The 27180-nt window shown below is 28.5% G+C and overlaps 4 protein-coding genes and 2 long non-coding RNA genes across 6 annotated transcripts in view; 3 read left to right on the forward strand and 3 right to left on the reverse strand.

The window, feature by feature from the left end:
• LOC125852033 (uncharacterized) overlaps window positions 1-308 on the forward strand; it is a 2301-nt gene extending 1993 nt beyond the window's left edge. The window contains exon 3 of the long non-coding RNA XR_007444960.1: window positions 71-308. This is a non-coding gene — a long non-coding RNA (uncharacterized LOC125852033). The remainder of the gene's footprint in view (window positions 1-70) is intronic.
• A 3624-nt stretch (window positions 309-3932) lies between these two features.
• On the forward strand, window positions 3933-5427 carry LOC125852036 (uncharacterized). The gene is made up of 2 exons (XM_049531777.1): window positions 3933-4363; window positions 5394-5427. The coding sequence occupies exons 1-2, from the start codon at window positions 3933-3935 to the stop codon at window positions 5425-5427; spliced, it is 465 nt and encodes a 154-aa protein (XP_049387734.1).
• A 3447-nt stretch (window positions 5428-8874) lies between these two features.
• Window positions 8875-9849, forward strand: LOC125852034 (uncharacterized). Its single transcript, XM_049531776.1, has 2 exons — window positions 8875-9225; window positions 9409-9849. Exons 1-2 carry the CDS (start codon window positions 8875-8877, stop codon window positions 9847-9849), a joined length of 792 nt encoding a protein of 263 aa, XP_049387733.1.
• A 511-nt stretch (window positions 9850-10360) lies between these two features.
• On the reverse strand, window positions 10361-11771 carry LOC125852031 (uncharacterized). Its single transcript, XM_049531774.1, has 2 exons — window positions 11642-11771; window positions 10361-10760 (listed from the first exon to the last, which is right to left on the reverse strand). Exons 1-2 carry the CDS (start codon window positions 11761-11763, stop codon window positions 10532-10534), a joined length of 351 nt encoding a protein of 116 aa, XP_049387731.1. The 5' UTR covers window positions 11764-11771; the 3' UTR covers window positions 10361-10531.
• A 283-nt stretch (window positions 11772-12054) lies between these two features.
• On the reverse strand, window positions 12055-15055 carry LOC125852032 (uncharacterized). The gene is made up of 7 exons (XM_049531775.1): window positions 14993-15055; window positions 13955-14620; window positions 13145-13624; window positions 12961-13056; window positions 12732-12875; window positions 12418-12510; window positions 12055-12333 (listed from the first exon to the last, which is right to left on the reverse strand). Exons 1-7 carry the CDS (start codon window positions 15053-15055, stop codon window positions 12055-12057), a joined length of 1821 nt encoding a protein of 606 aa, XP_049387732.1.
• Window positions 15056-21838: 6783 nt separating this feature from the next.
• LOC125852035 (uncharacterized) lies at window positions 21839-26785 on the reverse strand. Its single transcript, XR_007444961.1, has 3 exons — window positions 26692-26785; window positions 26478-26564; window positions 21839-22034 (listed from the first exon to the last, which is right to left on the reverse strand). It is a non-coding gene; the product is annotated as an uncharacterized LOC125852035 (long non-coding RNA).
• Window positions 26786-27180: the final 395 nt, after the last annotated feature.

Below are 27180 nucleotides of genomic sequence, written 5' to 3' on the forward strand. Positions count from 1 at the left end.
CCGATGATGCCTACTGGGTACCTGTTGTTTTGGTACTCATGCTACGCTCTGCATCTATTTTGTGATGCAGGTCCGAGCACTAGTAGCCAGCGTTGATCGAGCTTGGAGTAGACTTATCCGGAGACGGGGGTGAGCACACGGCGTTTTGTACTATCTCAATCTCCATCTGTATATATAGACTTGTCTTTTTCCTTTCGAGACAGTCCAGTCTCTGTTGTCCGGTTTTAGGACTTGTACTCATTTTGTAGTAGCTCTGTACTAGTGACTTCCAGGTTCTGGGAGGGATTTTTATTTGTATATATGTTTTTGGTTTGTGTCCGACTGTTTATATTGTTATTTGCCTACTCTTGTTTAACTTCTACCCTCAGACCCATTACTTGTTGTTCCGGGTTACGGGTTGGCTTACCTGCTGGCGGGTTATAGTAGGTGCCATCATGACTTGGTAAATCGGGTCGTGACAATTAAGAAACACTTACATGATGCTTCTTTCCATAGTTAATAAAGTTAGTAACACATGTAAAACTTAATCCCATATAACTTGCAAAATCTTGAATACAGTTACAAATCTAAAAAATGAATAATAAAATATACAAAACGAACTATATATCAAAAACTACAATTCATAGAAAAAACAAAAAAGAAGTATGCAGAACTAAAGAGAGTAACTGATATACATACCAAAAAGACTCAGTGACATTTTAATATCTTGGCACTAAGAAAATCATGAAAAGCATTTAAATTCATATTTTGAGTGATTAAATACATATCTGTCTAGCACCTCCTACTCATATTCATATTTTTCCTTGATGAATTGTTTCCATCATCACGCATGAGAAGGCTATTGCCCTTCTGAAATTATTAAATATTAAATATTCAAATTATAATAAAACTTTTGAACAGTTACTACAATGTATAGTAATTTCGAATTTGCAGTACTTTTTTTTAGAAGAAGTGAGTGGGATTGGTTTAGAAGACTTACTGGGTAGTTTATTTATAGGATAATTGTAAATTAAGAAAAATAGTAATTTGTTATTTAATTCTATATATATATATATAAATTATTATGAATATATGTTTTTTTCCAAAGAACGTGGGTAGTTCTTTCAAATATGTTATATAGTTAAAATTTATTTTTAAATAAATAATTAATATTAAATTTGAAAACTTCCAAAAAAAGAGGAAGAAGAAGAAAAGTTCTAAACGTTAAAAGACAGTTTTTTTTTTAGTGATTGAAATTTTTATTTTTAGATTTTTATATTTTATATTAATTTTAATAATTAATAAATTCTTTTTTTGTGGTGCTGACACGTGACACTTTTTCTTCTCCTTTTATATATAGATAGATTATAATTAAGGATAAATAATTTTTTCTGACTTTTTTCGTTAAAATTTTGCTAATGTAGTTCCTATAAAAATGACATTAATGGTTTCTTCAATTTAAAATTCTTTAACTGAAGCGGTTTACAAATGTGTTTATCCTGATCTTTTATTTATCTTTTTGCAGTTACTAATTTTACCACTCACTAACTTTCAATCATAGAATTTCTAAATAATTAAATATTAAGAATAAACTCGAATACCATTTTCCAATTCGTTTTTTTAAAGAGCCCAAAAATGTTAAAATACAATTTTCATTTTAAAAAGAAAAAAAACTAAACAATAATTATTTTCTAAACGTAAAAATATATAAATAATTATCTGTCTATTTAATTAGGTTTTATTTTAAAATTTTGGAATAATATATAAGATAAATTATAAAAGAAAATGAAAATTAAAACGGTATATATAGAATGTTTTAACAAATGAAGAACTTAATAAGCCGTTTACGTTAATTCTAGATAAAGACATTTTTAGATTAATTGTTAATTAAATTCTAATCAGTTACCTATATTTTTGGAATCCAATACTGCCCTTTTCATTCACTAATTTAAAATTAATTAACTAATCGCATGTGTCTCTATTTTATTATATTTTTACAAAATACAATTTTGTAATACATAATATTTTAAAATATTTAATAATTACGGAATTATTAGTATTATTATTATTATTATTATTATATTATTATTATTATTATTATTATTATTATTATTATTATTATTATTATTATTATTAAAAATATACTAACTTCCCACAGAAAAAGGATTCACACATCCTATTTTTTAGAACTGTCCCCAAAACAATTTGTATTAAAATTTAAATTTTAGATATTTATATTTTAAAAATAATTACGTTTTGAAAATTGAAATAATTCTATGAAGTGTAGTTAAAGTAAACAAATTTTAAAACTGTTTTTAATTTATGGTTTGTTGTTTTAATTGTTTTGTTTTTTAAATTGTTATTTATTATTTAATATGTCTATAAATTTTGTGGTGCTAACAGGTAGACATTTTTTCTCTCCTATTATATATAGATAGAAAATAAATTAGCAGTTTTGTAAATTTAAAATATAATGAATGGAATAACATATCATTATTACCCAAAAACTCTGTCTCATCAACATTGTGATGAATTGTCAATTTTTCAAAGGTGCGGATATTGAATATATTCATATGAAAAGATAGATCTTGAATTTCCGTAACTTTTGTATTCAAAGTGAAGGTAAGCTTGTGTTTTTTGTTGTCTTAAATTTCATGTTATTTGGGGCAACCACAAAGTAATTCATGTGATAAACACCAAGTTCATCTAGAATTTCTCTGAAATGCTTAACCACGAACTTTCAAAGTGATGCATGTATACGATCACCTTGTAATAAAAATAAAAGAATTTTTATGATAATTTTAATCTATGTATATAAAAACTATTTGTATGAGTATTACCTTTTCGTACTGTAAAATCATCTCCAAAGAGTAAGGTATTTCTGGTTTGAATTTATCAGGAACAATCCACAATTATCGAATAACACGAATTTTCAAGTTCCATTGCATTGATTTGGATGTAATTTTTGAGATTGAGTTAAATTGAAAAGCCATGTATATTGTTGAATATCCCAAAGCAATGTAAATTTATTACTAAGAGATGTCTATATATAGTACGTGAATTTAAAGATGCAGTGAATAATATAGTTTAAGTTTTCTTGTTTAGTGGGTGGTTATTGAGAAGTTATATTGAGGAGTTGTAAAACTGTCTTATTTGTATTTATCTATAAAAATATATTTATTGTTTGGTATGAATTTTAAACATAAAATGTTGATATATTTAGACTCCTTACGTAAAGAATATACTCATCATTCTATCATTTGTATTTATCTGTAAAAATATATTTATTATTTCGTATAAATTTTAAACATAAAATATTGATATATTTAGACTCCTTAAGTAAAGAATATACTCATCATCTATCTATATATCCAATAGTTAAGTAATAATTTATTATAGATTAATTAAAAGGGCAAACTACATATATCCCACTACTTTACATCCCAATTACTAGAAATCCCATTAGTTTTCAATATTACTTCCTATATCACTTTTTATTCCTAAGATACATGGGTAATAATCCTTAAGATACATGACTCTATTAAAATTTAAAGGAGGGATACATGTTTAAAAGATAGGATACACGTTTGTTAATTAATTGGAATTAATCGTGGGAGATAATCCCTTAATTGAAGGAGTAAGTTATGGGAGATATAACAACCATAACGTATTTCATGGCTCCATCATCATCAACCGATTTGTACATCAAATTATTTTCTGAACTTCTTCATCCTCTTCATCAAATTAAGATTCTTTTCAACCTATAAATTTCGAATTTTCTTTTGATTATGGCGAATATCACAATATTGTTGAGGCATTCCGGTTCATGGGTATCTGAAATTGAATATGAAAACTATAGAATTGATGGAATACTTTTGAGAGATAATGCAAACTACAACAATCTAGTCGATGGTATATCAGCACAATTAGGAATTGATTGTACTCGAAAAATAATGGAGATCAGATACAAGATGGAAGGCAATCTAACTCCAATGGAAATCCGAAACGAGATGGGCATGAGGTTTTTTATGGAACTGAAAAGACGTCAAACAAATTGCGGGATGTATCCATTGTGCATAACAACAAAAGATCACAATTTTGGATGTGGTATTAATGGTGAAATTGCGTTTGAGCCAGATACATCAATTGTTCAAGTTGGAGGTGATGACATGAATGTATCTGGCGTAGTTCTTCAAGAGATTCGTAGTGTAGATGCATTATGTATTTTGGATATGAATTCGGATCATGTTATTGGTGACTGTAATCAAAAATTTGTTCAAGTCAAGCAGTTGTATAAGGACAAGAAGACTATTGTGGCTGTTATGCAAAAATATGCCATAGACAATCGATTCCAATACAAGGTTGCAAGATCCGACAAAAAGAGGTTAGTCATGTTTGTTGTTTTAGTGGCTGTATCGTTTCTGTGTAACTGGTATTATGTGTAAGAGTCATAATTTATATTGTGTATCTCGGAAAAAAAATAGTGTATCTCGAGCAACTAAACGACCTGAAAATAATGTAGTACATATACATGATAAAAATGTCTAGAGATTTTATATTGTGTATCTCGTAAAAATATTATGTATCTCGAATTTTGGTATCATATATGATTAGTTGGGCATGCATCCTTTTTTGTTGTGAGTAGCATTATAGTGAATTCAAAAAAATGTTAAGTTTCATCAGTTTGTATCTTGTATATTTACTAATGTATCTGGTAGCCTCAACTATTGTAAATGAGTGCCTTTGTGTGCAGTTATTTTTTGAGATGTATGTCTGAGGAGTGCCAATGGGTATTCAAAGCATCCTGTTTGAATGATACAACTATTTTTCGAGTAAGGTGTTTCAATAACGATCATACATGTCCGTTAAAGGAGAAAGTGATGTCACAACGTCAAGCAACAATTGGTTTAATAGCTGGAATAGTTGCTCCAAAATATGAGAATCATAAAAGAAAGCATACTCCAAAGGACATTCAGGAAGATGTTAAACGTGACTTGGGAGTTGACATTAATTACATGAAGGCGTGGCGTTCGAAGGAGAGAGCTATTAAGATGTTAAGAGGAGGTCCAACTGAGGGTTACATTAAGATGCCAAGCTACTTGTATATGTTGTATACTGTGTATCCAAACTCTTACATCCGAATGCATAAGTCAACAGATAATGAATTCATGTATCTATTTATAGCGTTGTATCCTTTTATAAAAGGTTTTGAGCACTGTAGGCCAATTGTTGTTGTGGATGGAGCTCACCTAAAAGGAGCTTATAAGGGTACATTTGTTTCTGCTAGCACTCTGGATGGAGCAGGTGTGTTAATTTTATTAAAAGAATGAATATCTTATATGTGTATCCGTCTTTGATTGTATTTACTAATATTTAACAATAACTATAATGTCATGTATCTGTTTGTTTTACAGGGTGTATATTACCGCTTGCTTATGGTGTAATTGACTCTGAGAATGATAATTCTTGGACGTGGTTTTTCGAGCATTTCAGAGGCGCTTTTGGTGAACGTGTCAACATGTGTGTTGTGTCAGATCGTCATGAAAGCATTATAAAGGCTGTGAGTAGAGTGTATCCTTCTGTGCCTCATTATGCTTGTGCAGGGGCGGCTCAAACCCATTGGTGGCCTAAGGCCAAAATCAAATTAGAGGCCTTAAAAAAAATTATAAATGTTTTTATTTTAAATCTATTTTTCTAGCTTTTTGAGATGCAAAATTGTTAATAATTTTTGTGTAGTCAATCTCTTCTAATAATTCTTTTTCAATCGATAATATAGCCAAACCACTTAATCTTTCTTGAGACATTGTCGATCTTAAATAAGATTTTATTATTTTTAATTTTGAAAAACTTCTTTCGGCTGAGGCGACTGTTACGGGAACTGTTAACATTATTCTATAAGCAATGTAAGCATTTGGAAAAGAATCAAGTCTTTTTATTTGATTGAGTATCTCAATTAGAGTATTGTCTTCTACTTTTATGATTTCTCTTAACACTTTTAATTCAGAAAATAAGTCTAAACCGTCAATATCGGAGTGAGTATTATGTTTTAAGGAACATTCAAGATTAAGACAATATTTTTTTAAATTCTCATCATTTAATGATCTCAATTTTTTCCCACTAAATAGAAAACCAAAAATATTTTCATATACTTCAAATTGTTCAAATCTATTTTGAAGTGAAAAGATGGCTTGGTCTACTATGTATAAGAAGTAATCAACTCTAAATGATTCTTCAAGAGATCTTGTGATTTCATTATCAACATTCTCATCAAATTGTTTTTTTCTATAAATTACACGTTTTTTACGAAATACAGGTTCAATATTCATCTCTAATGCAATTTCCTTAGCCGAAATCATAGCACTTGTAAATCCTTCTTCTCTATATGTTTTAAAAAAAGAAACTAAACCTCTTAATTGATCTATAGCGACATCAATATGCATATCTTTTGATTGTAAACTTTTGCTAATTGAATTTACAGCAAATAGTACATCATACCAAATAGTCATACCCAATAAAAATTCAAAATTTTCAAGCTCAAAAATTGCTAAACAATTAGCTTCACTTTTAATTTTTGGATCATCACTAACTTCTTCTAATTTAAATAAAGCATCTCTTATTTGTGGAGTTTGAAACCTTATTGCTTTAACACTTTCAATACGACTTTCCCACCGTGTTTGTGACAATGATTTAAGAGTTAAACTAGGTACACTATCTTTTAAAATTTTCCACCGCTTAGTAGACGAAGAAAATAGTGAATATATACGTTGTACCACTCCAAAGAATGATATAGCTTTCGTACAAGAATTAACCATATCACAAAGTACCAAATTTAGATTATGACAACCACATGGTGTATAAAATGATCTAGGATTTATATCAAGAAGTCTTTTTTGCACTCCTTGGTGTTTTCCCTTCATATTAGACCCATTATCATATCCTTGTCCTCTTAAATTATCAATATCAAGTCCAATACATTTTATTTCATCTAAAATAACTTCAAAAAGACCTTTTCCACTTGTATCATCCACTTTTAAGAATTCTAAGAAATATTCGGTTACATTTATTGGAGTTGTCGAAATATCTACACTCCGTATTATAAAAGACATTTGGTCTTGATGACTTGTATCTGGCGTGCAATCAAGTATGATAGAGAAATACTTTGTTTTTATAACTTTTTCAATAATCTTGTTCTTAATTTCACTTGCCAATAAATTTATTAATTCATTTTGTATATTATGTCCAAGATAATGATTATGAATTTCATCATGTTTGATTCGTCGAATATGTTCTTGCATAATTGGATCAAATTCTGCAATCATTTCAATAAGACTCAAGAAATTTCCGTTATTTTCTTGATAGATTTTTTCATTTTTCCCCCTAAATGCCAAATTATTTCTTCCAAGAGTTTTTATGACGGAAATAATTCTTGACAATACATTTTTCCAATGTTCTCTATCTCTATTAATTTGGTCTTGAATGTTTTTATCGATTGTTTTATTATTACGCAATCTAAATTCTAAATCAATCCATGAACTCATATTAATAATATGTTGGCTAGTTGTTTCATGGGTTCTAAGCTTAGTAGTAAGATTTTTCCAATCTCTACTACCTTCATTAGCTAACTTATTATTCGTTGCATTAAATGTCGTATTAAACAACTTACAACAAAAACAAAATACCTTATTCAAATCTTTGGAATAAACTAACCATCTTCTTTCATGTCTTTCTCCATTTGCCAACTTTTGAAAATAATATGTAATAGAAAAGTGCCTTAAAAATTTATCCTTTGGAAAACATGTGTCGGTAATTCTAATTGGTCCCTTTTCTACTAATAAGTCTCTTAACTTTGTATCAACAATATTCCATTGACTAGGATCATAGATATTTTTAGGAGTATGATTATTCAATTCATTTATAAGTTCTTGATTTTCTTGGGAATCTACATCCGACTTTTCACTAATTTCCTCTCCTTCTTCTTCTTTTTGGTTTATATAATTATCTAACTCAACTTCAACTAAGTTTGTAACTTGTTCTTCTAAAGAGCATTCCCCTACTTTTTTTGATTTACTTTTTTCATTGTTTTCCAAAAATTTATCAAGAGCACCTTTTTGAGATTTTATCAAGTTATCGACTTTTCTTTTTTTTTTAAGTTTTGAATGACCGGATTCATATTTTCTAGTTGACATATTAAAATCTAACAAATATTTTAAACACTATTTACAATATCAAATAAAAAATATAATAAACATAAGACACAAAACAAAACTAATATTAGAAATTAGAATGATATTACCGAATTCAAAAGCTATGAAGACTTGATTTCCGAAAATGAATTGGACTGCTGCAATATAGTTTTCTCCAAATTTAAAATATAAACTATCAATAAGTAATTTTTTTAGCTTTGAATAAGAGAGAGATATAAGATTAGAAAAGAGAAAGTGAAAAGAAATAGAAGGGAGGAGGATAGAATATATAAAAATACAATTAGAAAAAAAATAAGATAAAAAAATAAGATAGCTTGTACACTAAAAAAAAGTACACAACTTTTTTATTGGAAAGTTAAAAAGTGATAGTCATATCTATGACTATCACTTCATTTAGCCGTTTACACTATTGACTAGCTCTAACAATTTTTTTTTTTAAATTTAATCTTTCCTAATTAACTAAAAAATGGGGCCTTTACATTTATTGTCTTAGTTCTAATTTTATTTTATTTTTAATTTAATCCTACCTAATTAACTAAAAAATGAGGCCCCCTAAAATTGGGGGCCTAAGGCCAAAGACTTTTTTAGTAGCCTTGCCAGCCGCCCCTGTGCTTGTGTTTGGCATCTTTGGCAGAATGTGTGTAAGTATTACAAGAAGAGCAAAAATACATTAAGCGATGTGTTTTATGCAATGGCAAAGGCATATAGACAAGAAGATTTTGATGAAATGATGAAGAAAGTAGAGGATATGGATCATAGAGTGAAGGATTATCTTATGTTGGCAGGATATGAGAAGTGGGCAAGAGTATATGCACCTGTAAACAGAGGTAGGATGATGACATCCAATATCGCAGAATGTATCAATTCGTGTTTAGTGGAGGCACGAGAACTACCAATAATTGATTTTCTGGAGCAAGTTCGAATTTTATTTGGAGATTGGAATTGCAGAAATAGAGAAAAGGCAACATATACATTTACTACCCTTGGAAGAAAATTCCAAGAGATGTTAGTTGTGAATGAGGCAAAGTCTTCACGTATGACGGTACGTATTACTTGTTATACTATTTTTTTCTTTATATGATATTACTGTGTGACGTGTATGGATTAAAGAAACTTTAGATACATTACATCAAGCGTATCTAGATACATGAAAGATGTATCTAAAATGTTTTGCTTGTAATATTATGAAATTTATATAACTAATGGCAGTATTGCTACCTTTCAGGTGAGACCTTCTTCTGAATCATTGTACGGAGTTGATGATAACGGACGGAGATACATTGTTTGCTTGATTAGTAAAACATGTAGTTGTGGAAGGTTCCAATTAGACGAGATACCGTGTTCGCATGCAATTGCAGTTTTAAGAAAAAAAAACATAACTGAGTTTGAACCATACTGCTCAGAATACTACAAGCCATCAACACTAATAAGTACATATGAGATACCAATTGGTCCGCTGCCGGATGAAGAAGATTGGAATATACCTGATAGTGTGTTAAACGAAGTTGTTTTTCCACCTAAATACAAGCGACCACCAGGGAGGCCAAAGAAGAGCAGACATAAGAACATGAGTGAAAAAATATCATCAAGTACAAATTGTTGTGGACAGTGTGGTCAAGAAGGTCACAATCGACGTACTTGTAGTTATTTTCCAATGAAGAGATGAATTTTCTTATTTTCATATACATTTGGATGTTTTTTTAGTCTTGTTGGTGAAATTTAGTATTTCTGGAATTTGGTATGACTTTCCATGGATTCTATGGCAAGTATGATAAAGTTTTGGCATTTTTCTGTTTTTGTTTACAACAAGTTATTGACAGAAATGATACATTCGATCGATTTTATCAATGATATTGATTAGGAAATCCTATTGAATACGCGTATATAAAATCATATGTAACAAATATGACTCACATTGTGTAAAGAGGTTGTGATATTGATAGATATAATATTCATGTAGAACAGATACATGAAATAGTAGCATATGAATACTATTTCAGCTCCACTGCACTTAACGAACCATCAATATATAGTAGGTGGAACTGACCCACGTCTGTACAAATTCAACTTCTTTCCATGATCATTAAAATTTAACTAAATCTATATGTCATACTAAGCAAGATAAGTAATGTCATGAATTTAATAAGAGCTATTATAAATAAACAAAATTACATGTATAATCTAAACAACCTTTTATATAAAGATAATATAGGTTCATAACCTTACAAAAACGACAAAATGGGAATGAGAAACGACTTAGATACGTTATAACCACGTATCTTAATGTATCTAATAAAAATAACCTTAGCAAGTTCAATAAAGGGGAAATCTGAAAAAACTTCAGATGACTAATCTATATTAATCTTTTCAATGCCATCTGAATCAACAAACGTGTTCCTTGGCTTATGAGGATCTTCGTTATCACTGACTGAACCAGACGAGGCTTTTTGATTTCCATAATTCCATAAAAGTGCACCGTATCTCGAACGGTGTAGATTGGCATCAAAATTTGCTAATGGTATCGACTGTCCATCAGTCAGATACTCAGCATATGCAGCTGAATATAATCCACAGTCCCTGAAAAATCAACATTAAATTAGTAATATGAACAATCATGACTAAACATAAATAAATATATATACAAAGTGAAGAGATGCACACATTGAACCACTGGACTGTTGAACAATATTACTTTGAAATATAATTTCAAAGGCATCTTGGACTGTTTTTCCATTGTACGCTTCAAGATTCAACCAGTCAACGCGCTCAGATTTGTCAAAGAAACCACTAAGAGTCAGATAAGAAGGCAAAAGAAATGCAATCTTAGCAATCTCTGCTTTTATCAAAGAGTTGTGACCAGCAGCCACATGCGAGTCATAAACTCTGATGCACCTGTCTTTGAGTTGTACAACTGCCAGCACCCAGTGAAATTCTTCCTTGTAATTAACAGGAATATACACCTCATCAACTTGATCCCAAGGTATACCAGCAGGTGTCCCAAAACCTTTAATGTATGAACAAATAGAATTTCCTTGGGTGAAAGCATTCTGACCAGGAACTTGAGCTTTATATGTGTGATAAATCTCATCCATGAGTGACTTAAAATGACACATTGCAGTAGTGTATCTGGGATTGCCGTTTGATTGGAACTTTGACTTCTTCCTTAAATAGTAGAAAATAACATCCATGTGCTATAAAAACAAAATAATGAATTGATGAAGATGGTCAGATACATATTACAAAATAAAATCTGTTGTTGGTCTTAATACAGAAATAATTTTGTTCCAGATACATATTACAAAATGAGAATACTTATGTCTGATTATTGAGATACATATCATATTAGGATCATAACAGTAACATAATGAATTATATTAAGAGATACATCATGTATCTAAGTTGTATACACGACACAAACTAAAAAGCTATGTAATTTTTTACAAAAAATAAATAATTACCTCAGCATTCCAATAATTGCCTGCAACTGACATGGTGTAAAACCAATTTTTTGTCTTTGCAAATGCGACAACAAAGTCGAGATGTTGATCGAGATCATAATCTTTCTTCCTATAATGCTCATCCTTTGTTTTCCTGAAATGTAAAAGAAATTGGAATTATACTTTTCTAGATATAAATCAAACAATCAGCTTCTTACGATATGTGATACTCAGAAATAAATCACATATACGTACTTGTTGGCATGAGTCTTTAGAAGCCCAGCTTGTAACCACACAGAATATTCTTGAAACAATTCAAGCGGATGGGGGCCAACGATGAAATATGATTGAAATGGATGAATTTGAGAAAAAGTATCTGATACAACTTTGGTGCCTGATCCAGATCCAAATTCAGTAACATATGGTGATTTGTTTCATCTTCCAGGTAGCCTATTCCTTTGAACTGGCGTCTCTGTGAACACTGTTGATGTACGTACAACAATTTTGGTTTCTGGTATCTGAGATGAAAGGGCACTGTCACTAATAAAAAATTCAAAATTGGTGTTTGTATCTGAAAGTACTGCACTCAATGGGAGTACACAGATTGGCTCCAACTGATCTTGCTCCTGTGAAGTTGATTTGCGAACTTTTGAATTGCTTATAGGTATGTAATTTGATGCAACTGGCACGTCTTTATCAGATTCATGTAATTCCTTAAAATAAATATAAAATCAGTCAAATATACATCATATAGCTAGCTATCTGAATTACTTGTATTTCTTGTTAATTTGTTATACCTCATATTGACCTGCTTGATGTATCTCGTCTGTGAAAGCCTTTTTTGTTCGACCAGATACATTAGATTGAACCATGTAATCCTGATGATCATCCTTTGATATTCAAACTTACAAAGTTGTAATTTATTGACATTACGAGAAGTACTGTATCTATAATATATCATGCAGAAATCGTGTATCTGTGTATGGTAGTTGTGTATCTGATAACTAAATGAATAAAATGTGCATACTAAAGAATTGAAAACTTGTGTAATGATATAGACATAAGATATTAATGAATAAATAATCATGAATACATGAATTATTGTTGATACCTTTGATATGTGGACACCCTGAACTTCTTCTATGGTAGCTTTCTTTGTGTCACCACTGCCATTACCTTCACCATGTGTATTGTATGGAACTGCATTATTGTGTGAACCATCACCATCACTACTTTGAATAGCACTTCCTGGACCCTAAAAAAAAATTTAGATTACATTAAAGTTCAAATGTATTATGTGTTATATTTTTAGTATATTATACAGAATACGGTTAGATAACCTTATACTCCATATTTTTCTTTTCTTTGATAGCGTCAAATATGACTTTGAACATGTCTTGCATGTACATACGCAGATCAACAAATTGTTTTTCCACCTAACAAACAAAGAATGCATTTGTTACAAACTTAAAAAAAAAAACACACACACACACACACATATATATAAACTGAACACGTTTTTACCATATCCTTTAAGTTGTTGATATCCTTCCGAAGCAAAGAAAACTCTTTTTGACTGGAACTGTAATCCTCTTCTGTGTTTTTGGACTGTGGACTTTGCACTTGGATGTTGTGAGTTAGCTCGTGATAAGAAGTGGTGCACTCCTTTTCAGCGGACTTGTGAGGATTATCGAAAACTGAACTAATTAAGGGTTCTTTTCCCTCGCTGATCACTGTTTCAGGTGTATGACTACACATATCATGATTGTCAAATTTAGCAGCATGTGATGTGCCATCCAACTTTTGTTTCTTATGCGGCTGCGCTGATGAAGATCCAGACAAATTAGACACCATGTACACATTTGATGGAGGTGGAGTAGTAAAATCCTCAAATCCATCAGGAACAACAGAAGTGACAACTTGATTTGGAGCAATGTCAGATACATGAGTTAGGTCATAGACTGCCAATTCAGTTGGAGACGGAGAAATGTTACTAAATGAGACCTGAAAATTTACAATATACGTTTCAGATACATATTAAAAGAATAAATGGAAACATAAAACAATAATAGCTACTAATTGTGAAAAATAACATCGCAACATATGAAATTTGATTAATACAAAAGGATACATGTATCTGACATCATATTTAATAGACATTTCCAGATAAATATACTTACTCTGTTGCTTGTGTTGATAAATATGCTTTCCATGATGGTGTTGAATTTGGGCATTGGATCAATAACACGCCAGTTCAGAATTCTGGGAATTATATTAGCATGATGAACAGCTAATGTGGGGGGGGAGTTGCATGCAGCACTCGTAAATCCATACTTGTATAGCATATGGCATTCCCGCTTGACGATACAATTGCTTTGTATAGTTTAATTTGTGCCTATATGTTCTCATCAATTCTTTGAATGATATCTTTCCCCATGGAAACTGATTGTCTGTCCCATTATCAACAATCACAAAATCTCTTATAGGGATAGTATCATTCTGCTGTGAGAAGATAAAATTGTATATGAAGTACAATATCGCAATCTTTACAGCATCTTCATTGTTACTTCCCCACCTCTTATCATGGAAGCACTTATTAAGGTCCTCCTTCTTTACAATTTTCGCACCATAAAAATAATCGACTAACAAACTACTGTTAGAATTATCATCAACCTGGAAATCATTTTCATTACCGGTGCACTTGAGCCCAGTAATCAGAGCAAACTCAGCAATAGTGAAACGCAGGATAGACCCATTAGCACATATCCAAAATTCATTAGGATTATCTTGATCAACTTCAAGTGTCATCAAGCAACGATGTAATTGTGCTTGAAATGAGCATTCTGGAATATCTAGATACATCCCAAAACATGTCTGCCTAAACATGTCAAGTTGTTCAACAGTAAGGATCTTCTTAAAGTCTTTAACAATGCCATCCTTTGTAGAACTAACAATACGCAGAGGATGAACAGGGGGGGTTTTAAGAAACAACTCATACTCCTACAAAAGCACAAAAAATTGTATACTATGTGTTAGCATCCTTGTGTATCTCGAGTTTGTATTTTACTCTATATTGTATAATTATTAAGAAATTGGGAGATTATATAACTGTATAAATCACTACATTGAGATACAACTGACAGTCATATCAAGATATAATTCACAAACCCCAAATTCATATAAAAGATTCAAACATATGATAGACACTTGAAATATAACACTACTATTCGGGTAATATTCATCATATGTAATTTCCCAAATCAAAAAATGTTTAAAAATCACAATATACACTAAAAAATAAAACATTTTGCATGTCATATCCATGAATCTTTGTTATAAAATAACAATATATTAAAAAGCAGGGACCCATACCTGTATCTGGTTAGCATCCATTGCGTACTCTTGTTGAACTAAAGATTGATATCCTACAGCCATTACAAAATGGTTAATGAAAAGAAACAAATAAAAAAATCTTTTATGAGAAATTTATTGTTCATTAAAAATACCCATAACAATATTCATACTATTTTCTGAATTATGAGCCATTAAAATGGAATGGAGAAATAATAATATAAAAACCCTACAATAAATCGGCTAGAAAAAATCTAAAGCATCGAATCAAATACATGATACAATTGAAAACAAATATACAATAGGAAAAACTAAAGAAAATCTTACTTTGCCACTTTAACTAATGCTGATTATGTAGAGTTTGATTTGAATTTAGCACATGCAAAAGGGAATAAAAATGATTAAGGAAGAAGGGATACGTGTGGAGTGGGAATGAGATACAATTTTTTTTTGTGATAGGGGTAGGAAACGTTTAATGAAGAAGAAGAAGGGGTAGTGGTGGGATACGTGAGGTATCTGTTTTGGGATTGGGGAGGGAAATGGCTGAAAAGAATAAAGAGAAATTAATTTGAATTGTTAGTGTCCTACTAATCGAGGAGATGTAATTTTAAGATAATTATACATTATCATTTTTAAAGGGATTGTGTATCTGATTTAATTTTTTTTTAAATATGGTATATTTTTTAAAAGGTGGTATTCTATGTAATATTTTTAAAGTAGAGATAAAATATGTATATGTGGTAGTTAAGTATGTCTAGATAGGTAGTTTTTCCTAATTAAAATTATATTTAGTTACCGTAAAATTAAATTAAATGGGTCTAAATCTAAGTATTGATATTTGTATATATTTATTTAATTAATAATTAGCGATTATTGTGGTATTGACTAATACTTTATTTTTGTTTATTTAAGATGTTGTGTAACTGCCGTACAATTATTCTAATTGTAATTATTGACATGTGTCAATATTTGTTTAAATAATTATTTATTATTGATTATTTTAAATTATTTAAAATTTAAGATTTTAAAAAATTGTTGTAATTATTGACATGTGTCAATATTTATTTAGATAATTATTTATAAAAAATTGTGGTAATGACATGTGTCATTTTTTCTTCTCCTTTTATATATAGATGGATTGTTTTAACTATTTATTTTTAAAGAAAAATATTTATGTTTTACCAATTTACCTTTGTAATATTATTATTTTAAAATTAATTAATTTAATACACATCCTTTTTACTATTACGGTGTTGATATTGATAAAAATGAGCGTACTGCTGTTGCCATCAAAGTTGTGGAAAAACCACCATTATCATGCATCGGAAATCATTGGTCGATTTGGTTTTTACGTACATCACCAAAATATTTATATCAGTCTTATCTGCAAATTTTTGAGGTATGAAAAAGAATTATAACAAAGATTGGTTATTCTCAATTTTAAACTCAATAAACCATGTATTATTACCTTCAATTGAACATACATATTTTTTAGAAATATCCATTTAAATATTTTCACTGTTTATTCTCATTTTCTCATGCTACAAAATCCAATCAATTCAACATAATTATTTGAGATAGACATGCTAATAATCATTCTAGATTCAATATACCTGAATCCGTTCATATTAGTAATTATTTCGCTATCCTAATACAAAGCAATCATCACGCTACGTTTAAAGTTCGTCATTTACACATAAAATTAAGACTTTTTTTTTTATAATCAATAAATCAGAAAAAACAATTTTAAAGCTATAATAGTGACTTAACCTAATAGGATATATTAACTTGCAACTTATATAACTCATATATACCTGATGAAGACTTCAACAATGAGATATACAGGTAAAAATTTCGCTGAATATTGTTGGAATATGCAAAACATTTCTTACAACATGTTTTATTTTATAATCTTATGTGGTCAAGTTAGAGAATGGAGGAATATGACTTTAACAGAGTGTCCAGTCACGATTTTAAAGTAAAACGTTACTGTCAGTAACATTTTACAGCTAGATTTGCAGAATTCGATGACCCGTGATTAGATTCTTAAGAAACGTTACTGTGAGTAACGTTTTAGATGTAAAATGTGTCTTGGAGTAAAGTATTATAAAACGTTACTCAGAGTAACGTATTACGCTGAAAACGTTACCCCGAGTGACATTTCTTAACTTAACCCATCAACAACAAATATTTCACACAACTTAATTTTTAAAATAAAATATACCCTAAAACGTTATTGATATGTTAGTTTTGTAATTTTTTTATTATAAAAAACCGTTTTATTTTGATAAATTAATTTAAATAATGGCTTAATTTGATCAAAAATTAAAAAAAAACACCGTCCAAACTGAAGGATAACGAAAAATCCCGATCTAGCATGTATTTATAGAACTATTTTTCGCTTCTACACATTCACTATGTCGCATCGCCCATTTTTGTGACACATTCAGTGTGAATGGTGTCATGTTGTACTGCCTATTAATTTCTCGAACATTTAGATGAATCTTTAATGCTCAATTTTTAGTAAACCGCTCATAACTTATTGTACGAATTCTCGATTGGCGAATGATTTGAAATGTTGAGACCCAAACTCATTTTTCCTTAATTAGGATGATATATATCTCACCGCACATGAAATGATATATTCAGAGTCTGGAATGAATCATATATATTTATCTAGTCCAAATATAACCCGAACTTAATTACAACGTGTTACACAGCTAATTTTTGATAATTACAGAAAATTTATTTTACCAAATGAGAGTGATGTACACAGAAAAAACACAACAATTGACCCCTGGGACACCTATGCTAAAAAAAAAAAACACCAAAACAATAAGTATAATACATAAATGTGTCCTTAACTTGGTATCAATTGATATCTATGCCTTTTAATTTTGGGTATGCAAAAGTAGCCACTTAAACCTTGTATAAAATTGAATAAATAGACACATTCGTCCTACATGACAATTTTGTGTCATGTGGTGTCCTACATGTATTATGACATGTAGGACGCGTACACACCCAAAATTGAAAGGTATAGATGCAAGCTGAAGCCAAGTCAAATGATACATTTATATATTATGCCTATAAAATATATACAACTAGCCGTCACAATTTTGAACATTTCAGTAGATGCCACTTTGCTACTGGCATGGAGAGACATTCATGTTAATTCATGAATTTCTTTGTGCTCCTCTATTTTATCATGGAAAATATATCAAGTTTTTTTTTGTAATTTGGGCACTTATAACTTAATTGTTGCATCTATAAATTAATTAGTTTGATTTTGAATATGGAACTTCAAGATGGCTAATATCTTTGGATTTTCATTGAGATACTACTATTATTATATATGCTCATGTTAGTGTATTTCTAGTGACCAAGTTATCTTATTTAACTTGACTAACACTTAATTATTCAATTATGTCAAAAAGGGGGAAATAGAGGAGATCAGGTGCACATGAAGTTTTTACTAATCAAAGAATCTAGTCATGTGCAAATTATTGACTATGTTTATAGGAAACATGATTGAACTTAACCTAACCACTTAGAAGGTTTCATTGAGTGGAAGGTGAACTTCAGATAGAATTAGATGAGATCACAATTCACATATTTTACTAAGTCATATTTGTTGATCAAGTTTGGTTCGAGTTGAACATGAAATTTTCTATGGATTTAATATCATAATCAAAAGAGAGAATTTGTTGAACTATGTTAAATACGAAGTTTTGATATGATTGACAAACATTATATAAAATTCAAATCTTTAACATGTCGTCTCAGTTAATTGATGGAAAATCCCTATCATGGCTACTAAAAGAAATGAATTATAAAAGTTTTTATGAAGCGAAGAAATCAGACCCTTCACAACTAGAAAGTGTAAGGTACCCGAGTTAGTCCGATGCTTTTGATTCTATTATATAGTTGTAATCTGAAATTGCTCAAATTTTTAGTAGGGATTTTAGATAAATCATATTAAGGTAGGTCGTGATCTTTTACTTCCTTAAACAAGGAATTTAAGAACCTGGTTCTTCAATGCATGCATGTGGATATCATAAAATAACAATAGCAGAGAAAATTTATCTTATTAATAAATAAGATTTAGGTAGATACTGGTATATGTATAATGGATTTCCCACTAATAATTGTAATTAAAATACTTCAACACTGTTTTACATCAATTAATTAAATTCATAGTTTCATTAGTTCCACCATAGAAGAGAAAAGTTAAGAAAAAACTTAACCCAAACAACAAAATTCGTCTCAGAGTCGTTTTCCTGGCTGGAACACTTATACAAACTCCTGTATCAATTATTTTCATTCCTCTCGTTAGATCGATCGAAAAATAACCAAAGTAAGAGCTTGTCCAAGAGAGAAAGCAAGTAGAAAAGACAAAGAAAGATTTACTAATAAAATTGAACAAAAAAAAATATTAAATTTATAAAAGAATTGATTCCTATAAATACTAAGTCCACTTTTTCATGAAAATAGAGCAAATGGACTGCAATCTTGACATTTACAAAATTCTTGTATACACATTTCATAAACAAATCAATGAACCCTCCTACATACATCTAAAAATGAAAAACAAAAAAGAAAAAAAGAAGAAGTTATATATAGAGAGAGGAAATAATTTTTGGTCCTATAAAAAGCGGAATTTGTGCTTGTGGAAATTATCAAGTAATCATATTAATTTAATTGACCTCATGTATAGTATGTAAGGCAGGCCTCCATGAGCGATGATGCAACTCTAGACCTTCATCGACGTTCATCAACTTTGTCAATAATTGATGTATCGATAGACCTTCTATGTCTGCCTTACTCATCAACTCTAATAATTGCTTCTTTGTGATTTTTATCTTTACCTCTTTTATTATAGGCATCGAAGAATGAATACTTTCCTTATTATTTTCTCCAACGAGAAAATAATCTTCCTCTAATTTCATGGTATTATTATGACAATAGAAATGATCCTTGTTAGTTTCTGGCTCTTTTGATGAAATCGATTCTTTTTTCATGCAATTCCCCATATAATATTGTTGGTGTTGATATCTAGTGGATATATACTCTTTTCTCTTTTAGTATAATCAGAATATTTATGAATTGCTGTAGCTAAGCAAGTTTTTAATTTCTTTGTAAAGATGAGTAGTGACATAGTATTTATAATACGAAATATTAAGACATAGACATAGTTCACATTTTTTTATTGAAGAAAAGGGTTAACACAATGACTGCGTTGTCCAACTTGGCCGGTGATGAGATTTTGATAACATTGTGCAATTATCATTTTTTTTCGTCTTGACACAAAAACACGAAATTTAAATAAATAAAATGATTTTTTTTAATTTTCGATCTTAAATCAAAGATATATCAAATGTATCAAAATGTCTTTTAATTTGATCTTAAACTTGTTAGATAGAAAGTTAAAATTAAAGAATTACCAAAAAAAGAACAGAGACATTTTCCTTTTTGAAACAGAGTAAAGAGAAAAGTAGGACATACAAATTTAAATTGAGAGTACACTAAATACTAAACCACTAGCTCCCAATGTTTCAATTCAAGTATTTTAGTTTAACTGAGCTCAAAATTTGAGAAATAAAGATTTTTGAAAAAAATATATGAAAAAATTACAGAAATCCCATCTTTTAGTTTGCTTATCACCATTATCCCCTATAAATTTTACAAATCTCCAAAATCCCTCATTTTCGCGCATCAGATTAATGTATCTCGCGCATCAAATTAGTGTATCATGTATAAAATGTAATGTATCTTACTTAACGATTAATGTATCTCGCGGATCAGATTAATGTATCAACGCTTATATTATTGTATCCGTTTGAGGGATTTCTGTAATTATAAACTTTTAAGGGATAGATTGTAATTTTGCCTTAAAAGTATGTGATTTCTGTAATTTGCCCAAAATATATAGTCTAAAATTTAAGAAGTGTGTAATCCTCTAAATCTTGTGATTTGAAGCTTTTTACTTAAAATGTTGAAATTAGAAATTTGGGGCAGATTCTTAAGAAGAGTATGACACTTAGATTGAAATGAAGAGGGTATTAATTCAGAGTAATTATTTTCGTATAAGTGAATTACTATTCGCTTCGCTCATTTTTACTTATTGAATGAACTTCTCGAATGAAAAAGAGATGTTCACTTTTGCTTATTCAATTTAGCAAATTAAGAGACATATCACTTAATTTCTAATCTATCTTTATTATTAACTAAAATTATTTTTCAATACATTTTCCAAAATATTGAATTTATTTTATTCAATATATTCTTTATTTTATTAGATATTTTTTAAAAAAATATGTCAAGTCAAATATAAACAAATAAAAATGAACGGAGAAAGCATGATATATTAGAGCAAAAGATGATATTCGAGAAAGAAACATAAAAAGATGAAAAAGTCAAGAAGCCGGTTAGCCACGAGGCAAAATTGTATTAAGCAGATAATTAGATGTGAACATAATTATATTAACTTCACAAATTATATTTCATGTTTTGTCTTTCCAGAAGCAATTATGAATTAATCAACTTTAGATTAAAACTAGGGAACATGTCCGCGCTTCGCGCGAGGATTAATAGATATGTGTTAGGATGTTTTTTATTTTGGATTAATTATATCATTATATTATTTGAGCATATCATTATCTTTTCATTTGAAATGATGATACATAATGAAACTTATCAAATTTAGTATCTAATTAATGTGAATAATACATTCTTAATGAATAAGTCAGAATATATACTCTACTAAAAAAATACTTTATTTTCATTGCTATAATATATAAATACATCAACAACGGCCCATCATTCTTTATTAGATTGATGTTTAGAGAATATATTCTCTAATCATAATTTATTTCAGCTCCCTATTACATAAAAACCAATACATGAAAAATGTCATGTCTTTCTTTGTTTGTTTGATCTCGTGAAACTCCTTTGTATATATATTTTTTCAATTGCTCTTGTTCCTTTCTAAAATATGCAATTCGCTCTTGCATAATATTTTCATACATCACTTTAACCGATTTGCTTGATTGTTCAGTTGTATCTGTATTCAAAAATAAATATTTAAAAGAACAATTTAATATAGTCATGAATATTATAATTAATATTTTACCTTGATAATTCTCTGAACTAATTATTTGGGGCCGATCCTTATATTTTTTATCCATGGTAGTACTTCTGTATAAGTATTTGTCAAAGTCAAACTAAAGATAGAGTATTGCAATAAATGGTAAGTTCCATATAATAATATTGAATATTGAAAATCTAACCTCAGTTAACCACTATGAGCCGATGATGACTATGAAGATAAATGGTGTGTGTGGATCTTTATTAATTTGTTTGTGGTATTTAAAACACTTTTTCATTATTGGTTATGCTACCATTTAATTGTATGAATTAATTATTTGGATTTGTTAAATATTTGTGTAAAGGTAAGTGTGAAAATTGTGTAAATAATTGGAGGAAAGTTGGGGATTCGTATTGTTTTTATTTATTTATTATGAAAGATATGGTATGAATTTATTATGGAGATATTGTAAATAAAAAGGTGTAGAGGAATATATATATATATATATATATATATATATATAAGTTTTCACATTGATCATGTAGATCAACGTGAATATTTTGAAATTAAAAAATAAATGTATTTTACAAATTTTTCCATTGGTAGTGATCTCCATTTATTCTTTTAAATAATGAGATTATTTATGAAATTGTTAAATCTTGATGTAAAGATAAGTGTAAGACATTTTGAGAAAGAATAGGCAAAAAGGTTGAATTTTGTATTTTTTTTATTAATTCGGATAAAGTTGTAGAGAGTATCGCGAGAGAGCTTGAGAGTAGGGTAAAATATGAGGTACGCACTTGCTTGTGTTATTGATTTGTTAAATAAATAAAGGGAAAGGTGGACAGAAATTGCTTAGTATGGTGTTATTGTATAGAAAGTAATCTACACAAATTGGACCATGATATGACGTTACATAAATCTTGGAATTTAAAATATTTTTATAGATTTAATTAAATACTACTAAGATTTTCAATGATATCCCTGAATGTAATTTAACTTCAAGCACTCGTCCATGAAAACACCAACGGCATGAACATGAAAGAAATAATTATATGTTGATATCATTATTTTAAAGTTATAACAGAAGATTGATGTCTCGATTTAAGAAAATATATATTTAAAATATCTTTTTTTTCATCTCTCCTCATCATTGCTACTACAATTTATTACATTTTCTACCTTCTATTTTTATAATTCTTAATATATATTTTATTTATTTATCTGTCCAGTTTATTACCATAATTAATTATTCTTATTCACAGAATTTTCTTTTTCTTTAATAAGTTTTTTCCTTTGATTTATAAAATTTGAATAAAAAATAAATCTCAAATATTTGATTTTTCTTTTTTCGTGATATTACTGCAACCTGTTATAGTTTTTTTTATTTCTTCTCATTGTTACTATAAAAAAAAATTAATTCATCTTCCCACCTTCTATTTCTAAGGTTTTCTAAATAAAATCTTATTTATCTCTCATTCTTATTATCATAACTATTAAATTATTATTATTATTCTCCAAATTTCACTTTTTTTCTTAATTTTTCTCTCTTGACCTATAAAATATATATAAAAAGAATAAAAATATCTCTTTGACCAAAAATCATAGTTCTCCTTTTCTTGAGTTTTTAAATATTTTTTTATTTATATTTTATGTTAAAAAAACTCAAAAGAAGTTATAAAATAGTGTCTAACTTAATATTTTTTTAAGACATAGTTATGATACTCACCTTTATATTATTATTATGATAAATATATTTACCTTATTTATCTTTCTTCTTATTGTCTTTCGTCTCTCCTTATCATCACTACAATTTACTCATTATTTTTTCTTAAATTCGTTTTTTTAACCTTCCATTTTTATAATTTTTTAAAAATCAAAAATCTTATTATCTCTCCACCTTATTATCATAAACTCAAAAAAATTATAAAATAGTGTCTTATTTAATATAATATTTTTTAACATAGTTATGATACTCACCTTTATATTATTATATTATGATAAATATATTTACCTTATTTATCTCTCTTCTCATTATTACTACGATTTATTGCCTTTCATATCTCCTTATCATTACTACAATTTATTATTTTTTTTCTTAATTTCATTTCTCCTCATCATTGCTACTACAATTTATTACGTTTTCTACCTTCTATTTTTATAATTTTTAATTTTATTTATTTATTTATCTCTCCAGTTTATTACCATAATTAATTATTCTTATTCACAAAATTTTATTTTTCCTTAATAAGATTTTTTCCTTTGATTTATAAAATTTGAATAAAAAATAAATCTCAAATATTTTATTTTTATTTTTTCGTGATATTACTGCAACCTGTTATATTTTTTTATTTCTTCTCATTGTTACTATAAAAAAAAATTAATTCATCTTCCCACCTTCTATTTCTAAGGTTTTCTAAATAAAATCTTATTTATCTCTCCTTCTTATTATCATAACTATTAATTTATTATTATTCTCCAAATTTCTCTTTTTTTTCTTAATTTTTCTCTCTTGACCTATAATATATATATATATATATATATATATATATATATAAAAGAATAAAGAATATCTCTTGATCAAGAATCATAGTTCTCCTTTTTCTCCTTTTCTCGAGTTTTTAAATATTTTTTAATTTATATTTTATGTTAAAAAACTCAAAAAAAGTTATAAAATAGTGTCTAACTTAATATTTTTTTAAGACATAGTTAAATGTGACTTTGTTAAAAAAATGTTAAATGTTAATAACTTGTCTCAATCAATATAAAATTCTCGAAATAATTTTTTGTTTATTAAATGAGTCAATGACATATATTTCCCAAATTATTATGGTAAGATGCAATTAAAGACGTTGATATTTGTAAATTAGAAAGAATTGCGAAATAAATAATATATTAAAAGATATTATTATTTTATAATAGTAATTAAATTAAATAGTAAACTTGATCAAAGAAAGATGTCACGTCACTTCTCTCTTTCTTTATATATATATATAATTAATTAAAATTAAAAATTATGAATATCTAAATGTACATTTTATATAATAAAGAAGATTAGTTTAAGAATGACACTAAATTTTTTCTCAAATTTTTGACATTTTTGCAATTTATATTATATGATATACTAAAAACCTTAAAAATTATTTCTTGATTATATTCTCCTAGTTACCCATCCATTTTTCAATTTTAAAAGTCCAAAAGTTATTGTCATTAATTTAGTGATTTAGTAATCATTTATTATGTAAAATACTCTAAAACTGTATACATGTAAAGTACCCTCCAGACGAGAGGGAGTTGCTCTGATGGTAAGCACCCCTCACTTCCAACCCGAAGATTGCTAGTTCGAGTCACCAAGGGAGCAAAAGGGATGGGAGCTCCTAGAGAGGATAAAACGAAAGAAAGAAAAAAATTAAAAAAGTAAGTACCCTCCTCATGCCCCTCCCTTTCTTCTTGCCGTATTTATTTTTATTATAAAAATCTCCAAACGATTTCATTACCACATTTAAGAGTCATTATTTTTCAGTTTTCATTTTGTCTTTCTTTCAGTAACCAATGTTTTTTGCATGAATATACTACTCCCTCTCTATCTCTCTCTCTCTCTCAACCTCAATGTCCATAGACATCATTTTTAGATACTAAAAATAAAATAAATAATTAAATGAAGAAAAAATGATAAAGTGGTGACACATCATCCTTGATGTATAATAAAAAATTAAAATTAAAAATTATGAATATCTAAATACACATTATATAATAAAAAAGATATATATATATATATATATATATATTATGGTGAGTCTATAAAAATAGGTATATGATGCAAATATTGAAATTTCATTCCTCTACAAATTATTTAAGTTATATCTAATTGAGTTTGACCATATATCTTATATCTATTCTAAAATATATTGGCAATCATAGAATATAAAGGTAATTTGAATAATTTTTTTATAAAAAAATTCCTGTATTTTCAAGCAATACCATGACCACAAATATGGCATCATCACTTTCATTAAAATTGGCAGATTTTTAGTTATTCGGTTGAAATCCATTTTCTTCTTCTTTCCCAAATAAAACCATTATGATTGCACATGCACCCTCTAATGTAAATTTTTCTTTAATCAAAATTTCTTTTATTTCAATTTTTTTTATTCACACTACATGTTTTGTTATATTAGAGAGCACCCATATAATTCTTCCATTGAAGAGTTATTAGTTGTGCATAGAAATTTTATGGAAGCAACTTTTCACCTACACGAAGAAAATAGAAAAAGAGATATATACATACCATCAAAATTTTCTGTTTAATTTTCTTTCATCAACAGCATGTTCAATGTGGAAAAAAAAATACAATGCTACTATTTGGCATCCTACTTGAAAAGAGGGAAGAATTTGAATACCAAAAGTAATAATACTTACAATGAGATAGGATTGCTTGGCATAACTAATGAAAAATTGGCTCCCATTTATACTGTTGGTAATTACCAACATCCATCTTGCATTGTGCTGGAGGAAATGCAAGGCCCACAAGATTCATAAAATTAAATAGAGGCAGTCACTAACAGTAAGAGTGGAAGACGACAAATTGAATCATCGACATAGTCATTAGTCCAGAATTTCAGATACGACTTACCATTGGTATTACAAAATCTTTTACAATATTCCTAATCATGAAAAGCAATTGCCTCATTAACGTTCATCCAAATTGAGTTCCTGAGATTTCAAAGACATAAAAACAGGGGTTAAGAAAATAATAATAATAGAATAGAAAGCATAAATTTAAGATTAAGAAAATGATTTTCCCCCTCTTCAGATCAACTTAATCAAAATAGATGATTTGCACTATAAATATTTTGATTTAGATTAGATTTTAAGAGTTCAAAATTCTTACAGTAAGAATTAGAGAATATGAAATGATGGGTCAGTAATAAATGGTAATTATTGGGGTACTTATTGTTTTAATAATTATAGTACTTAAAAAGGAAGAAGATAAATTGGATATATTGTAATAAAATGAGAGAGAAATCCCAAAAAAATGAGAAAAAAGATAAATGTCTTTCCTGGATGAAGAGACATGCCACATCAGCTTTTTCATATCCTCCTTTATATATATATATAGATT

This window comes from Solanum stenotomum, unplaced genomic scaffold, assembly GCF_019186545.1.
Source record: "Solanum stenotomum isolate F172 unplaced genomic scaffold, ASM1918654v1 scaffold31754, whole genome shotgun sequence".
Taxonomy (NCBI): Eukaryota; Viridiplantae; Streptophyta; class Magnoliopsida; order Solanales; family Solanaceae; genus Solanum; species Solanum stenotomum.